The 18,420-nt window shown below is 46.8% G+C and overlaps 1 protein-coding gene across 5 annotated transcripts in view; it reads left to right on the top strand.

Annotated features, from left to right (window-relative positions):
- LOC148887690 (thyroid hormone receptor alpha-B) overlaps nucleotides 1–18,215 on the top strand; it is a 47,341-nt gene extending 29,126 nt beyond the window's left edge. For 2 of the 5 annotated variants that reach the window (XM_089014774.1, XM_089014775.1), the window contains exons 3-10: nucleotides 6,059–6,382; nucleotides 10,222–10,283; nucleotides 11,359–11,459; nucleotides 11,548–11,695; nucleotides 11,955–12,160; nucleotides 12,926–13,072; nucleotides 13,153–13,411; nucleotides 14,013–18,215. In XM_089014774.1, the coding sequence (XP_088870900.1) occupies nucleotides 6,327–6,382; nucleotides 10,222–10,283; nucleotides 11,359–11,459; nucleotides 11,548–11,695; nucleotides 11,955–12,160; nucleotides 12,926–13,072; nucleotides 13,153–13,411; nucleotides 14,013–14,263 (1,230 nt within the window). In that variant the 5' untranslated portion in view covers nucleotides 6,059–6,326 and the 3' untranslated portion in view covers nucleotides 14,264–18,215. Of the gene's footprint in view, nucleotides 1–6,058; nucleotides 6,383–7,765; nucleotides 8,058–10,221; nucleotides 10,284–11,355; nucleotides 11,460–11,547; nucleotides 11,696–11,954; nucleotides 12,161–12,925; nucleotides 13,073–13,152; nucleotides 13,423–14,012 lie in introns of those variants that run through there. The other 3 variants (XM_089014776.1, XM_089014777.1, XM_089014778.1) reach the window with 3 other exon arrangements.
- Nucleotides 18,216–18,420: the final 205 nt, after the last annotated feature.

Genomic DNA, 18,420 nt, shown 5'->3' with positions numbered 1-18,420 from the left:
CTCACGCATCAAGTCATCCATTGGCCAGTCGATGGGACGCGTCGCGTGATGTTGAATCACGCCTGCGAGGATTCCGTCACGTGTGCGACCGTGCGGAACGTGGAAACGACGTCTTCTCGTTTCGTCTCTTCTTCCTCTGCTGTTTCTTATCAGCGCTCCTCTTGGGCCCAAGACGGAAAAGTTCTTGATGTGTTCTGACACAGGCGGCTCTCGGGGGGGGGGGGGGGGGTCGACGACCACGTTGCGCTATTGGAAACGCATGTGTAAGGCACATGTACTTTGTATGTGTGTTTTACGTGTGTATCTGTGTGTGAGTTGAAGACTAATCAGATGGAGGCCACACACGTTTATAAGGATCTAATAGGGGGGGCGATGGGGTGTTAGTGAGGCCCCCCTCGGGTACCCCAGCCCAAGTCTCTGCCAAGAAAATCACCTTCCAGTCCATTGCCTCCACCTTTCTAAGCACCTCCACACACACGTGTGTATTAACTCCCCCCCCCCGCTCTCTTCCATCCCCATCTCCACGCCACCTTCTCATCTTTCATAGATTCTTTTGGATCCGCTCAGGAAAAAGATGGAGAGTATCACATTTGTGGCTGTCAGCGGGCATACGGGGGCCTCACTGGGCTTTAGCAGACCCCTGAGGGGGGGCGGGGGGCAACAAGTGACCGTGCTGGTGTGTGTTTACGGTTTTTTTTTGTGTGTGTGTGTGTGTTCATTTCTGAGGTGGCTGAGATGCGGTGATGAATGGCAACACTTGAAAAAAACGAGGGTGGGGGGGCAGAGAAGTGACGTGAGGGGTATGCGAGTACGCGCAACCGTGCGTCTCCACCCCCCCTAGAAGGAACAGTCTGTTGCGCCGCTTTAGTGTTGACTTTGCTCTTTAAATTTGTTTAAAGTTGAACGTGCAAATTGCGGAATGCTACTGCTGTTTGCTTGGCTGCTTTGCTACCCCAAAAAAAAAAACACGCTGTTTTTACCTTTGACCCGATAACCCCCCCCCCCCCCAAAAAAAAAAAAAAAAAAAAAAAATATATTTATTTTGACCAGACGTGCAATCACTTTCAATCAACCAAACGACGCAGGAATTCGACCCCCACCCTCCCCCTATTTTTGCCCAATCCTGTTGCTCAATGTGCAACCTTGGCGCTTTGTGCTTCCAAAACACAGGAAGGTGATGACAACACAGCTTTGTTACCCCCCCTCCCCTCCCACCCCCACCCTCCTTTGATCGCACGTTGACAGTTTTCCACCACCCAGATTTGCCTTGGGATTTTTTTGGGGGGGCAGAGGGGGGGTTGCAGAGCAGTTGTGGACAGCTCCTTGGAAATGTTGATGCTTTTTCTGTCATAGTGGATACATTTAATTTTTGTTCTTTTCCGTACTGTTTTTTTGGAGTTGTGTCGACCCACATACCCCCCCCCCCCCCCCGTCTTGTGCAAAGTGCAAATTCAGTGGAATGCACGCACATGACTCCATGCAGCTCAGCCTGCAAGGTGCTAAAATATTCCAACGCTAACATTTGTCTTGTGGACGTTAGCCTGTTAGCGATAGCTCGTCCGCTCGAAAAACGTTTGCGTTGGCGACCCGTCAGGCATGATCAATCAATATTAAAAGGTCAACCGCCCAATCCCTCATGTCAACAACTACATTTGGATGCACTTTTTTTTCGCCCTGAATTTTGCTGCCCACGAGAAGAGAAATGTAAGTAATATAATATGTTTTCTTGTAGCCTTCTTCAAATCGCAATGAAGAAACATGGTTAAACACCCCCCCCCCCCCCCCCCCCCCCCCCACACCAGCCGCCTTAAAGGAGCGGGAAACGAGGCCCGATTCGTTTTCCTCCGCCGCATTCACGTTCTTGGCAGTACTTTGGCTCGGAACGATGGGAGAGGGGAAGCAGGAGGAGGGCGGGGAAGCATGTACACTTTTCCGTGCGCTGTGGGTGTGGATCCTTCCAAGTCATTCGGGGACAGCGGTCCACCCTCTGGTTTTGTTTGCATTCCCCCCTCCCCCCCCTTGATATATAGGGATGGAAAAAATGTGCTCCACGGTTACACTGTGGCCCAAAACGCTGACAGGAAATGTTTCAAGCGGCCATTTGGACTGCCGTGCCAATGTCAAAACAAACCAAACGCTACACGGGGGCCTCCGTCGGCCCCGTTTGGATACTTTAAGACTTTTTTAAACACATTATCAACATTGGGGGCTGCTTAGAGAGAGAAAGTAAGGACAGACATAAATGAAGCCGCCATACGTTGACACGATGGGACCTAGCGAGGTACACGCATTTCAATCTGTGTGACCTGAAAGAAATTTACTGCTGAAAAATTGCCGCCACACGCCAGTAGCCCTCATTTCTTGGCTTTAAGAGCAGACGCTCTTAACTCATTCACTGCCAGACATTATTCTACATCGTCAAAAACAGTTCTTAACTGGGACACTCTGACGGAGGCGGAAGTAGACGCCGAAACATGTCAGGTATTTGAACACCAAAAATACACTGTCTGTAAGATAAGAATCTGTTTTAAATTTGATATAAAGGAGACAGGATGAACTTAATACAACCAGTTCTTAACTCATTGACTGTCAGTGGATGTGCAAAAATGTGTCCACTCCAGTGTCAGGGTTTTTGTTATATTCATTCAAATTGCAAGGACCTGCAGAGTATTGAGTTTTAGGACGACATAAACATTCAGGAAAGTGTTAGAAACCTTAGACTTTCTTCTTTCATCAGAAGAAAACTGTTAATTCCTAAATTATATAAGTCTGGAGTTATCTGAGCTTGAAATGGGGGCGACTGTACAAAATCCAATACATACATATTGATTTATATAGCACTTTAACAACAGCTGAAACTGTAACAAAGCGCTAAAATCGACAAAATGCAAATGCTGCCCCCTCGTGGAAGGGAACAAACGTTGCCAGAGGTCTGGCCAGTACTTTATCAGCACCAAAGCATGAAAAACCAAAACCCGAACAAATTCAGCAATGGCGCTCTACGTCATATTTTCAGTTCCCAACTAAATTTGTGAATGGCGGTGAATGTGTTTAAGCTGCCGCCGGCGACGCTCAGCCGTGGCGTTTCCTTTCTCTCCGTGCGTCCGAGCCGCTACCCTTTTTTGTCGAGCGCGACCACTCTGGGACGCCGTCCAACTGTGAGCAAAGTTAACGACGTCGCCTCGGGCTTTGAGATTTTCAAGCTTTTGCGAATGACGCTAGGAAGGCAGAGCGCTGGAAAAAAACAAATATCTGCAGCGACGGGACACCGTATGACCTCTTTTCTCTGCCCCATATAGAATGTTCTACCTCGCATGCCCTCCGTGTCCTTGGCTGCCACGGGGGCCTCACTGTATACACGCATGCACACAGAACACGATATGCGGCGGACCCGCAGGCACCAGGTAAAAGTTCACATAGCTTCATGCATAAGCTGCGTGGGCAAGAAAAAAGTCTTGAGACGCCGACAGGAAGTGAAGTTCGCACTAAATTGTTTAAAAAATTCATTCAGTCATTTTTTTTCTGAATACTTCCATTTGTTGGACACTTGGGGCAGCCTAATAAAAACTTCCCCAACAGCCATTAGCTCGCGGAGATACGAAACTTGATCTTTTGACCTTTTACTAAAGAGGGCGCGAACATCTCCCCCACTGACATGCATGCCCCGAGATATTACCCCCCCCCCCCCCCCCCCCCCCCAAATCCCTCCACACACCCACATTCCTGTCTCCACCTGGCCTCCCTCCGCCATGGAGGTTTTAGCGATTGCTCATTTCTGGATTCCTCATCATCGATTATTCGTCTGACGATTTGCACTGACTGATGACATCATCACGTGCAACAAGTGTTTTTCCTTTACGTTTCCAACATGGTGTCCTCATGCCCCCGAATGACATCTTATCTTATCGTTATATCAAATGACCTACATATGTATATATATAACCTCTTGTAAAAAAACATCGATTCTCTACCCACCTTCAAGTCCCATCTCAAAACCCACCTATTTAAAATTGCAGTTTCAGTCGCTCTCTCTCTTGTTTCTATTTATAATTGTATTCTATTCGTGATAGTATTTTATTTATTATAGTACCTATGATTGTCTGTGACTTTAAATTGTCATTGAGAGCGTTGAAAGGCGCTTAAAATGTAATGTTATTATTATGTTGTATATATTTATATCATGCTTTATATATTTTTTTTTTCTTCATTTTATATTCATCATTATACATAAATGGGGCCGATACGACCAGTCAGACTTTAGTTCGCTGACGAAGCCTCTTGGATAGGAGGCGAAAACCTTCACTTTTGTACAGATGACGGCTGAAGAAACCTTCTCATCGATCAATATACATGTATTTATATATAATGCATGATATATATATGTTTTTTTTTCTTCTTCATTTTAGTTCATTAGAGTTACTAAATATAATCCGGCTAAATTGGCAACGGTGTTAGCGCTCGAGTTTCAGCTGTTCATCAACAGCGGGTGGTGCGCGTCAGGCTTGGAGAAAATAAAGATATCAAAAATGTTCCTGCCAAATGAACTTCAAAGGATCGCTAAAGTGTACGAAACGCCGAGCTCGAACTTGAAACACGAAGCGAAGATGCCAAGTCGTGAAGCGGGTGAGGGGGAGCGATGGTTTTTCACAATTGGCTCGCTCGCTCGCTCGTGCTAACTTTGAAGTATTTCGAGAATGTGTGTCAGCGTGCGTAGTTAAAGGTGAAGCCTGCTGCGGGGGAGAATGCCTCTTTTTTTTTGTTTATTTATTTTTTATAGGCCCAATAAAAAAAAAACAGAAGCCCCCGCTGTGTGTGGAAAAAAATGAATGAAATTCCATTTGGAAGGATGCATTCTTAACACAACTGCATTGTTTCCTTTCATTTTTTTTATTTAGGTCAAAGGCAGGCATATGATGAATTGGCGTCAGAATTAGCCTGTCACGACTTTGTATGGTAATATTGTAAACAGATGTGGTCAACACATTTATCTTCATTAAATATGACGCCATGCGCTCCACAGCACAAATCCATAGAACTCTTTCAAATGGAGATGAGCACAAAAACATCTGGCCGCCTTAAATCTCCTCTCATCGATTTTGCTTTCCTTCCCCGGATCTCTTTTCAACTTTTTCTTTCATGCCACCCCCCACCCACAAAGACGTTTTTATTATTTTTTTTTAATCTTCATTTCACCTTTGCACACGTAAGCCTTCCTCAGTTATTAGTCGTTATCTCGCCGCCTTCTCGGTTCCGGCTTGAGGCCAAGCTTTCGTCTTTTTGGCGACCTTGGAAGCGGACAAGTATTAATGGTGAGGTCCACTGCGCGGCATGAGGGGTTCAAGGACTCCCGTTGTGGTGGAAAGAAAAAGGTCTTCGGAGAGTTGTTTTTTTCTCGGAAAAATAGGCACATTTTAGCAGCCCAGCTAGCGTCCTCGTTGCAGGACGTTTTGGAGAAAATGGACTGAAATATTTTGTTGAACATTTGACCAACTTTGTCCAGTCGTCATTGTCATTTGCCTTTTAGGGGGAGGGGATGGAGGTGGGAGTGTTGTATTGTTATTCCACCATCCAGTTTACCGCGATACCGCATGCCTGACGACATTGCTCGCTAATGACCGTGAATGTTTGCAGGGGTACGCGTATGATGACAGCGAATAGGTTATTTTTTTATTTATTTTTTGTACAATTTGCGGTTGCAACTTGCTGAAATATTGTGAAAGCTGCTGTTCCCCAGGGATCAATCTTTAGCCCACTTGTGTTTCGCATAGACCACCACCAGAAATCAGGTTGCGCGGCGTCATTTGATACTCGATTTAACAAACCGCATTGAAATGTTGACTGGCAGCAGGCGTGCTGAGGATAATTGCTGAGAACATTCCTTGTATAATGGCCGCTTTTGTTTTTGTTTTTCTTTTTATGACGATGCTGTATTGTATTTGTTCTTTTCACACTGACATTGTTCGCTTCATCCTGCCTGGTAAGCTGAAGTGACAATGAAATTGACTGTGGGCAAAATGTCTGAAGCTAATTTGGATTTGTGTGTTTCGTTGTCTTCCAGGCCGGATCGGCCGAGGCCCCCTTCAATTTTGAGGCCCGCCGCAACCTCCGCATTTATTTGTCACGTCGCGGGGTCGCCCATACCGCACGCCAGGAGGGGTCCGGTCCCCCCTCCCAGGACCCCCACCCACCGTCCCCCTCCCCCTGACGCGACCCCGCCATCTTTCCGGCACCCGACACCCCTTCCGAGCGTCGAATGACAAGTGTGCGTCCGAGGGCGGGGCTTGCCTCAGTCTCTCGTGATTGGCTGCTGGATGGAATTGAGGTGAATGGAACACATGCCCAAAGAGCAAGAGCCTAACCCACTCGAGGGCGAAGAGAAACGGTGAGTGAAGCGACGCACGCCTACGTCTTGCGCGTCTCTTCGCGTCCGGACCGGCCCGTCAGGTCGGGCCGGTCCAAACGCAAAGAGACACCGTGTGCCGTGATCAATGACAAGTCAGCCCTTTTGATGAATGACATTTCATTTGGAGCAGCCTGATCGAAACTTGTTGGAAAAACTCAGCAGACACGACCCCCCCCCCCCCCCCCCGAATTGCAAATGGCAGATCTCACGTAACTTTCCACGCCGACGATGACCCTTTTCAAAGCGTTTGGTTGCGCATTGAACTTGAACGGCGAGAATTGCCATTTCCAGAGAAACTAGGCCAGCTCTTTGCTTATTTGTGCAGCGTCAAACGCCATTAAAAAGTTTGTTTTCCATAAAATCACACTAATGTGCATGGGTGTGGTTACCCCTACAAATTTCCGACGGGCACGTCTACAAATATCCTTTGACTGTGTTTATGTTCATTGTTTAGTTTGGTTGAAGTTTCGCGTCAGAATCAGAAAACCTTTATTCGTCCCAAAATGGGGAAATTTGCGGTCGACAGCAACAATTTGAAACTGGATGGGGTGGGGAAGACGTGAAAGGATGGAAAAACGAGATATTCTAAGCATACTCAAATAAAAATGTCAGCAGACTGAGATGTGCAAAACCGGTTCATAAAAAAATGTACATAGTGCAAGTATCATAAAAGGTATATTGATATATGTAGCTATATTGCATCAACCCATATTTACCGTACAGGTGTCCAATTTATGTATTTATTTTTTCTTTACTTTTTTTCACATGTGATTATTGAGATCTCACAATGTAGAGGTAATCGGGTTCGATCCCCCCGGGCCCGTGTAGCTTTTCTTCGGGTACTCTGCTTTTCCTCCCACATTGAAGCCCCATTAACTGGGTGTCACTGGATGGCAATTCTCATGTGATTATTTTATTTTGAAAGCACCGCATTGCAGACGATAGAAGGTCTTATTTTTATTTATTTATTTATTTAAATAGAGACGACATGTTAGCTTATATTAACGGATGTTCCATGAGATCTTACTCGTGAACAGTATGTACAGAACAGTGCAGTAATTGTCATACAAGGCCGGTCCTTATGCTTGGCATGTCACGCATCCCCTTGAGCGTTGGTCACGGTCACATGTCGCCCACTGGAGCTTGTTGATTTGTTTTACTTTGATGGATATAAAAGAAAAAAATAGTCTGTTCTTCCAGGAGGGCAAGCACTCGCTCCATCTGCAACTGCATGATCGCCTTGGGGAATTTTTTAGATAATCGATACTCTGTTCCTGCAATCGTTTTCTTTCGTCACATGAACGGTGTAGAAGATCCTTTTATTTTTCCTTTTATTACCCACGTGGTCTCCTTATTTTGCAGATTTTCACCTCTTATGGCTTGATCTAGAAAGTATACCCCCCTTCCCCTCTCAGGCCAGGTGGAAAATAAAGAGCGAGGACCAATAGGAGCTGGCGGAAGGGGGCGGAGCTTAGCCACAAGCCGCACAGGGGTGTGTGCGCGTGTGATGAGCGAAGTTAAACTTAGACCAGTCGCCGCCACGGCTGCAGCCAAATCAGCTTCCAGCGCTCCAAACGGGACATCGGATTGTTTTTGTTTGATTTCATTTGCTTTTGATTGACATGCACATCGTATCGCCTTGCTGCGTCACCAGGTCAGAACTTCCATGGTGCTTTTTTTTTCTCTGCGCTTGGTTGCACATCTGCTGTCACAACAGCTGCTTGCGTATAAGTCTGTGTATGTGTATGTGTGTGTACTTTGACACTTGTGCGAGTTTAGCTCAGGTTACGGTGGGAGGTGGTTGGGAGGGGGTGGGTGAGATATATGACATATTACAGTGCAGTGTTGCAACGGCGTCTCTTGACATTTGGTGTGTTTGCAGAGCGCGGCCGTGACCCGACTTGCGACCGGGCGCATTCCGCCGCCAGGCGCTTTTTCGGCGCTCACGTCGGCCCCAAACAAACGGCGTCTTGAGTTTCAAAACCAGGCTAACACAGACTCAAAACAAAACAACCCCCCCCCCAAAAAAAAATAATACGAGCTCAGCACACGGGCTAAGCAACCTGGGCATCAGGTCACATGACCGCCGGTCGCTCAAGGACACCCCGGGGGCTGCGTTTCCTGCCGTCATCGCGCGACGTCTCGTTTTTCCACACGTTTAAGCTCCTGCGGTTTCAGCTGGGTGAGGGCGGGGGGGTAGAGATTTCCGCAGGTGTTTTGCTTTCTGGAAAACTTGAAAAGTGCTCTTCCAAAGTCACTGATGCTGTCATGGTTGGGTTCCAGTCTAGTGACAGCGCAAGTGGGATTGCTTGTCAGTTTTTTTTCCAAGTTGGCCAAAAGTTTCCTCGATGAACTTGTTGTTGTTGTTGTTCTTTTACACCAAAGTACCCCTAGGTAATTTCGGTCAAAAAGGTATAAAAATGGATTCTAGTGTCAGGCCAGTACAGGAAGGCATGATGCTCTTGGAACTGTTATGGTCTTACAAAATAAAAAAACACTAAAGTGAGATACTTGTGCAAACATGTGTCCACTCCAGTGCCATGGTTTTTGTCATTGTCACTTGAATTCCAGGACCCATAGATTATTTAGTTTTAGGACTACATGAATATTCATTGCAGCGTTAGAAACCTAAAATTATCTTCTTTCATCAAAAAAAAAGAGTTAATTCTTAAATGATCTGGGTCTGGAGTTATATGAGCTTGAAATGGGGGCAGCTGTACATTCATATTGATTTATATAGCGCTTTAACAACAGCTGAAGCTGGAACCAAGCGCTAACATGGAAAAAAGGGAAATGCTACCTCATGGTGGAAAAGAAAAAACATTGCCAACAGCCATGGCTATCGCTTTATCGGCACCCAAGCATGAAAAAACAAAACCCGAACAATTTCGGGAAAGGCGCTCTACGTCATATTTTCAATTCCTGAATAAATTTGTGAATGGCAATGAATGACGTTAACTTTTTGTCATGCTGCGACAAATAAAATAAGACTAGCGAACTAATGCGAGCTAAATACGACTGAAATGTATGTGGGGTGTGATTCCTTCTCTCGCCACAAGAGGCAGCCTTTTTTAAACCCTCCCACTTTGTTTCTTTCAAGTCGGTGGAAGCTGACCAAATATTATTTTTCTTTATGCGTCATGAATTTATAAGTGCACTTGAGTTAGAAGGGCAGAGGGTTGACAATACGCCACCGCAGACATTAGGACAACAAATTGTTGTTTGGTGCCATGTCGCCGTCACTCTGGAAGTCAACATTCCGGCTTTTCGTGACGGCTAAAATAGTTTTGCTGCTTACAAATCCGCGGCAGAGCAGCCCGCCTCTTTGTTGTCGATTGACGAGGACGCCGATGTCGGGCGCTCGAAGCCGCATTCCTCTCTCGTGGCGAGTCGGATTATGATCATACCTGCCAGCTCGACGACAGATCGTCAATTAACGTTTCAACATTGGAAAGGTGATGAAAATGTGATCCCATGTTGGTGACGTGTTGTTTACAAAGCGCCGTTTGAGAGGCTCGTCAATGGCCGCCAATTTGGGGGGGGGAAATTGTCCAAATGGGTGTTAAAAAAAATTCATTTAGACTAATCGGTGTCAAAGCCCAGGCCCGGGGGCCAAATCCGGCCCGCCACATCATTTTGTTCGGCCCACGTAAGCAAATCAAGCACGTCAAGTGCCGTGACACTTGCTAAAATCCAAACCACCATTTCAAATTGTCGTGTGTAGACCACAATAACTGTCATTATTCTTCACTTCAAATTTGGACTCCTAAAATGTTCATTGACGGACTTGTTCTCTTCTTCTTCTCTTTCTCCCTCAGGTGGCTCAATGGCCCGAAGAGGAAAAGGAAGAACAGCCAATGTTCGGTGAAGAGTATGACGGGTGAGTGTGGCCGAATTGCAAATGCCCGTTTTTCCAGAACGCACCGTGACACCTGTAAGCCAGCGCATGTAAACATTCTGTCTGTATTTTCCCCGCCAGTGAGTATTTAGACTCACCTGGCGAGTTGCCGTCTGAATGACCTTGAGTGTGTGCTTGTCTGTGGTTTTTTTTTGGGGGGTGGGGGAGGTGGTTTAAACATCATCTGTCGTCTTCGAGATCATAATAGGGGTGCCTCAAGGCAAGCTGGGAAACTTTCTGACCTTGATTCACCTTCCTTCTCCGATCGAAGCCCCCTTCATCTCGGTGAAAGTTGTCGTTGCTGGAAGTCTGCTAAGCTTCATCCGACGAATCCAGTTTTTTCCAAAAGCGCATGCCGTCACCTTGGCTGTACCTTTTTTTTCCTCTCTGCCGGGATGATGATTGTCGGAGTTCTTTGTTGACTTTACTCTCGGTTCCTTCTCCACGACTTTTCTTTGGCTTTATTTGTGATTATTATTATTTCACTGTTGTCTTTTCTCCCTCCCTCAAGGGCTTTGGGTGTAATTTTCTGTACTCTGTTTTGTATCAACACTTTCGGAAAGCCGTCATATCATGTTCACCATCATTTTTTTTTTGGTTCTGCTTTCTGCCCCGATGCCGATTTTACGGCACTTTATTCTTCCTGTCAGCTTTCATTGCATCTGCAAGACTCACTGTCCTACGTCAAGCGTTGCAAATTGCCTGAGAGTCACTTTTCCGTCTGCCTTGTCCAACCTGCGGGGGTTGGGGTCTAATTTTTTGAAATCTGAGATGTTTTTATCTATCTATCCATCATCCATTATCTATCATCCATCCACCCATCCAGCAAGCTATAAAGCTAGCTAAAAAACATGACATGAAATCAAACCAGTAGCCAGTGATTAAAATCGCAAATTTGAGTGAAATTCCAAAACCTGACTCCTTTTGCGTCTCGTGACGGTCGTGCATCTGCCTTTGAGGCACATTACCGCCACCTAGTGGAGCACGTTAACACTGACTGTTAACGTGGCGAATGTATCGAGGGTGTCTATTGATTTATTTGCACGTTGGGTGCCAGGGTACATCCCCAGCTACCTGGAGAAGGATGAGCCATGCGTGGTGTGCGGCGACAAGGCCACGGGCTACCACTACCGCTGCATCACCTGTGAGGGTTGCAAGGTACACACACACACACGGGCCGCAAAATTGGCAACATTCTTCTCAATCGCGGTCAAAGCCATTGATCGCCAGCGTCGGTATGTTGCAGGGTTTCTTCCGCAGAACCATCCAGAAGAATTTGCACCCCGCCTACTCGTGCAAATATGAAGGCTGCTGCATCATCGACAAGATCACGCGCAACCAGTGTCAGCTGTGTCGCTTCAAGAAGTGCATCGCCGTGGGAATGGCCATGGACCGTCAGTCGCCATTTTTTTATTTTTGGCATATATTCTTTATCCTCGATGTGTAATCCGCTTTCATTGTGGGTGATACTGCCCCCCCGTGGTCAAAATAATTAATTGCCACAACATTCAAAACATGTCAATGTTTGTTCTCGGACGTGAGGCTGAATTCACGACATTTTTCGTAGTTTCGGGATGATTGACAGAATCGATAAGCTCGTCCCGGTGTCTCTGCGTTTCAACACAATTTTGGTATCTTCTATCGAACCGACAGTGGTCCTGGATGACTCCAAGAGAGTGGCCAAGCGGCGTCTGATCGAGGAAAACCGGGAACGGCGCAAGAAGGAGGAGATGGTCAAAACGCTCCAGAACCGACCGGAGCCCACCGGTTCCGAGTGGGAGCTGATCCACATGGTGACCGAGGCCCACCGGCACACCAACGCTCAGGGCGCCCAGTGGAAGCAGAAGCGTAAATTCTTGGTAGGAACCCCCTCTCGCTGTTGCGTTTAAAAAATATACAAATGTCGGCAAAGAAATTTCTGCTTCCCGGGAATGTGGAGTTGCGAAACGAGGCCCTGGGAGATGAGCAGCGTGAGCGAGCTGGTCTTCGCTCAGCGGGATCAACAAACGGAGAGAACAATGAGAGCGCGCTGTTGTCCCATCTTGATTCCATAACACACACATCCCCCCCCCTGCCCCCTCCTCAGTCTCGGGCGGCTTTATTCCCGCTAATCCTTCCGAGCTTCTAATTCCTCTCACTTTTCCTCCTCCTGCTTTCATCTCTTCCCAAATCTCTCTCCACGCGCTCGCCGTCCCTAAGTGACGTTCCCGTCGGTTTTTCCTCCCGATGCGCCCCCTCAGCAAAATCCTCCTGCGTACTTAACTCGGGTTCGCCCCCCTCGCCCCCCTTTTGACATCGCCCCATTTTTCCGAAGGTCTCACCCGACATTCCGCAGCGGAATTATGTGAGAGCACCGAGGCCGAGGGTGTGTTTTTCTCCCCAAAAGGGAAGGCGGGGTGTCGTTGTGGAAATTGGTTGCTAGGCAACTGGAAGGATGGGGATGGTTGTAGTGGGAAAGGGGTGAAGTGTCCGTGTCTCCCCCCCCCCCCCCCCACCCCCACCATTTGAAGAATTTTCCGCAATCACTTCCCACCTCCTCCTTGAGTTTTTTTTCCCGCCCCATTTTTTTTCTCCATAATTTTGCTTGCTAGTGTCTGTTTAACACCCTTTCACCTCCCCCCCAGCCGGACAAAATCGGCCAGTCGCCGGTGGCGCCCACGTCCGACGGCGACAAGGTGGACCTGGAGGCCTTCAGCGAGTTCACCAAGATCATCACCCCAGCCATCACGCGAGTGGTCGACTTTGCCAAAAAACTGCACATGTTCTCCGAGGTGAGTGCTTGTCTCCCGATATGGATGGAATTGCTTGAAATTGACCCCGTCCCCCCGTCCCCGTCCCCCCTCCCATCCAGCTGCCTTGCGAGGACCAAATCATCCTGCTGAAGGGCTGCTGCATGGAGATCATGTCGCTACGGGCGGCTATGCGCTACGACCCGGAAAGTGAGACATTGACGCTGAGCGGCGAGATGGCGGTGAAGCGCGAGCAGCTCAAGAACGGCGGGTTGGGTGTGGTCTCGGACGCCATCTTTGATTTGGGCAAGAGCTTGGCGCAGTTCAACCTGGACGACACCGAGGTGGCGCTGCTGCAGGCCGTGCTGCTCATGAGCTCGGGTAAGTCCTGATGATGATGATGACGATACGATACGATACGATACGATACTGATATTGATATTGATTATATAGCGCTTTAACAACAGCTGAAGCTGGAACAAATGGATTGATGATGATATTTATTATTATTATTATTTATTGATGTATTTGTTTGTGTATCAATTTAGTTATTTTGTTTATTTTATTCATGCATTCGTTTATTATTACAATATCAATGTTTACATCTATCTACCACCTCCCCCTGCGGTTTGAAAGGTGCTTATAAATGAAATGTATTATTATCATTATTATTATTATTATTTATTCATCTTTTAGATTGGGGGGACGGAAAATCACGAGATTGTGCTAAATAGCCGCACACGGTTCCTGAGCCGCGTGTTGCCGACCCCCGGTATCACCGGAAAGATAATAAATCCGCCATTTTTTTAGACGACAGAACACAAAGATAATGCTATTAGAACACCCCCCCCCAAAATGCCGTTTTACCTCTCGGTTTGTCATGTTAAATCAACTAGCATAGTGCTAAATAGAGCTAGCTGTATTGGATTTAAATTTCAAAGAAAAAAAATATTCATCAATGCTCTGCTCTCTCTCTCCTCAGATCGCTCGGGTCTGACGTGCGTGGACAAGATCGAAAAGTGCCAGGAGACGTACCTGCTGGCGTTTGAGCACTACATCAACTACCGCAAGCACAACATTCCTCACTTCTGGCCCAAGCTGCTGATGAAAGTGACGGACCTGCGCATGATCGGCGCCTGCCACGCCAGCCGCTTCCTGCACATGAAGGTGGAGTGTCCCAACGAGCTTTTCCCGCCGCTCTTTTTGGAGGTGTTTGAGGACCAGGAGGTGTGACCCAAACGCTGGAAACAAACAAAGGGGGGGAAAAACACACACACAAAAAAGACAACAACAAAAAAAGACATTTTTGAACTGGAAAAAGGATTCACCAGCCGAAAGTGGGGGAGGAGCATCATAGGAAATACATGAATGGCGGCCCTTCTGTCTGAGCATGCTGTCTCATTTTACGCCAACACACACACACACGAACACACACAGAAACAGCAGCCATAGCTCCTCTCAGTGTTACGCTCGCGGTTCTTCGTAGCGTCCCGACAGGACGTGGATTCCTCAAGTCAGTCTGAGCCGTTACAGTCCATCCCAAGTGACACCGGTGCTAACCTTCTTCAGACTACTCCATTTTGGGTTTTTTTTGTTCAGTTGTTGTTGTGTTGACCATAGCTCCATATCTACCTTTTTTTAAAAGTCATTGGACCGGCGCCTGTGACATACAAACACACACATACAACCTCACCTCAGAGTAACGTGAATGCCTCATTGGCTGCCTTACATGGTAGCCATTTTTTTTCTTTGTTTTTTGGGATCCTAACCTGCGGAGCCTTTACAGAGCCCTCCTACAGGCTTCCTTACACATTTGCCTTTTATTTTTGGTTTATTTTATTTTATTTTATTTTTTTTGAGTTTAAAAAAAAACACACACGGACATCATTGAGTGCAGGCAAAACATGCCAAGAAAATGGCAACCATTTACCTCAAAAGTGGACACATAACCCCACTGGTTCCGGGCACTACCTCACTTCGACACACACTCACGTGTGCGCATGTTTGCGCACACACACCTCAGTGATATTGGTTGCAAAGAAGTACCACTGACAATGACAGGAGGGCCCGCCATCTTGCTCCCAAATGAAGACCTTTCATCGCATTTGGATTTGTTTTCTTTCTTTTTTTTTCGTGCAAATACGGGACCAAGAGTCTTTTTTTTTCGGGAGATTTTAAATCCACACGGAACACGCACACACAACAATACACGCCTCAGAGAAGAGGACAAAAAGGAGAGCTTGGACGCCCGCAAGGAGGACCATGAACCAGGAACAGGAGCTCCAAACAGCCCAACCTGTAACTCGGACGCTGGAAGATGAACAGGAGTGACCCCCCCCTCTCAGCACCAACACCCCCCCCCCCACCCAAGCCCTCCACAATCTCCACTCACCCAGGATGATGAGCTGTTTGTTTTGCACTACTCAACTGGTGCAAGTAAAAAAAATTGCAGCCTCTGTATGACAGAGGCGGCGGGCTTAGCCCGAAACTCGCAACTGTCAGTATTAGCAACCACGTCCATCCACCAGTCAGGGGGTGATGACAGCCGGGGTGGGTGGGAGGGGGAGGGGCTTGAGCGCCACCTTCTTTCCAAAGTAGGAAGGGGGAAGGGACCCTCCTTGTGAAACAAGGTAGACACCTTGACGAGATTGGGATTCCCAAAAAAGAAAAAGTAAGCTAACGCGGCTTCGGAATTCCACAAGATGAGGCCGAAAAGGTTGAGTGTGTGCTTGTGTTTGCGCGAGTGCGTGTGTGTGTGTGTGACGCGAAAGTTGCCAAGCTGCTTAAGCACATTGGTTCTCACTTGTGTTGGATCGGGGGATTGACAGGATGGTATGTCAGAGGAATTTTTAAAAATCTCTATTTCCAACCAAAAATAAGTAACATTTGAAAATTGCAATCTTAAGACAATTATTATTACAATTATTATTTTTTACCAAAAATCTAATCGTCCCTGTCATTTGAATTCTGAGGCGTGTTTCCAAATGGTTTACAATAATTGCTGGAACTATGTTGTACTCAACTGTGGCGATTCAATATTGACTACAATTGGATTCGGTGTCCCCCAAGGTACGATCCTTAGACCCTTACAGTTTTGGGGACCCCAGTTTGAGAACCACTGCTTAAGTCGACTTAGCAAAAGCGAATACAAATGATTCAAAATCCTTCAAAGAAAGAAAAGATGACTTTAAAAGGACTTCTGAACAAAATCGGATGTATAATTTTTTTGGTTTATTTTTTTCTGGTTTGGATTTCCTCATTTTTTTTGGGCGCTTTTTTATTGTCGGGCGAGGGAGGGCAAAACAAGGAGCTGTCGTCACTTTCGGACCATGCATGCAGTGTAACCGCCATTTTCGTCCTCTTGGGTGTATGTTTGCGCGCGTGCACTTTGTGTGGGTGCGTTCCCCCCTCTCTTCCCCCCCCCCCCCACCCATTTATCAAGAGCAATTTACAACCAACAAAACAGGAAAAATGACCTTTTTTTTTGTTTTATTTTCAATGTATGTGTTTTTTATGATGAAATATGTCTTTGGAGAAAAGAAAAAAAAAGTGAAAAAAAATGAATGGAACTGAAACACAATCTCGTCATACCTCACAAGAGTCTAACGGAGCACGGGAGGTGGGAGTCTTATGTTTTTTTTCCGTTTGTTTGTATTTTTTTTTTGCGGTTACATGTGAACACTTTGGAAAGCAAACCATGTGTTAACGAGCCTTTCTGCGTACAGGTTACAATTTCTCAGCACCCGCCCTCACCCTCCGCCACCCTCTAGTGCCGTGATTTTGCGCAATCTGGGGCGGGATGGGGGCGTGGGGGTCCACGGGTGCTCTTGAGTTTTGTCATGGCTGTTTCTGGTATTGAATGTAGCTGACAGGAGGAGGGGGTTGTGGGGTGGTCTGCACCCAAACACCTCCACCCCACGCCATCATCCCCAAAAACATACAAAAAACCTTCCACACACCAGCAGAGAGGACGGCGCATACACACATACACACACACACACACACACTTGGGCTCAGTTTTTTTTTACGTATGTGTTTGACAAATGTTGTCTGTTCAACGCAGCCAAACCGTCCAACACGTTAACTGACATCACCTGACCTCCCCCGCCCCTCCGGGAAACCCCCCACCCTCCCCACCCCGGTCACTCCTCTTACCTGTTGTGTTTTTTTGCGTGTGTGTCTGCGTGTGTGTGGCTCAAATGACGTTGCAATGTTTTGTTGACATGCCTCAAATGTCTCTCGTGCATCCACCCCGCCGCTCCCATAAGTGAAACTTCATCTGCTCCGTTCCTTGGTTACCCAATATTCCACTCTCAACTAAATCGTAAATAAGACACATCTGTCATAGGAGCCCCGCCCCCTCCCTAGAAGAAAAAAAAGTCTAAAAACATGTTGCCAACAAAGACACAGGAAGTGTGCAGCTTGAGTCCATTTCACAATCCCATTTTAGTTGCTTGGAATTGAGTGAAAAAATCCATCCCCGGAGCAACTTTTACCAAGTAGCGTGAAATTTGGTTAGCAAGTCTAGCGTGAGGAGGTGAACAACCCTCTCCCCCTCTCAAAAAAGAACATCCAGAAATGCCACCCAATAAGTCAAAAGGAGCCATTTTGATCATTTCTCAGATGTCAAATCAACCCCTGAAGCCACGTTGCCTTTGGAATAAGAATTTTCTTTAGGCGAGTGCTCCCCCGAAAAGACGTAGAGAGACACATTTACAGTTAAAATGGCCGTTTTTGGCTCTTTTGTCCGCCCTAGGAGAAATTTGAAGCACAAAAAGACACCCAAAAATCAAAGTCCGCTCCCAAATTTCACTGAAATAAAACAATTGTCAATTTTTGTCACGTATGCCTTTTGGGTAACGCCCCCCCCCCCCCCCCTCCAAGGTGGCCTTTAGCCTAAAAGCGCTAATCAGGATGCTATCTTGTCAAACGGTGTGTGCGTGTGGACCTCAGTGTAATTGATGCTCTCATCGCTCGGTGGGCACTTTGACGTCATGAAAACAACGACAAAAATGGCAAAACCTACCAAAATGGCCGCTAACGTTTCAATGGCCGCCCTCCACCGACCCACCTAAATTCCCCTCCCCCCCCCTTGCCGTCTCTTCGAGACGTGTGCAAAGCTTTAACGTTTTTTCGACCCAGCGACCAAGTTAATGTCAAGAATCGCCAACGCTAAGCACTTAACTCACAAGCACTTTGGACGTACGCCAGCGTCTTGGTAAAAAAAATGTGATTTGCGTCCTTTTTTTTTGGGGGGGGGGGGGGGGGGGCGTGATTTTTTTATTTAATCAGAAGTTTACAATTTTAAAGGAGTGCAATAGGAAAGTGATTTTTATTTGTTTTTTTTTATGTACGATGCACTTCAAGAAATTCTAAGAGGCCCACCGGAG

Source organism: Hippocampus bargibanti, linkage group LG15, assembly GCF_051943395.1.
Source record: "Hippocampus bargibanti isolate YZ-2025 linkage group LG15, ASM5194339v1, whole genome shotgun sequence".
NCBI classification, from domain to species: domain Eukaryota; kingdom Metazoa; phylum Chordata; class Actinopteri; order Syngnathiformes; family Syngnathidae; genus Hippocampus; species Hippocampus bargibanti.
This window is presented reverse-complemented; position numbering and strand designations above follow the sequence as displayed.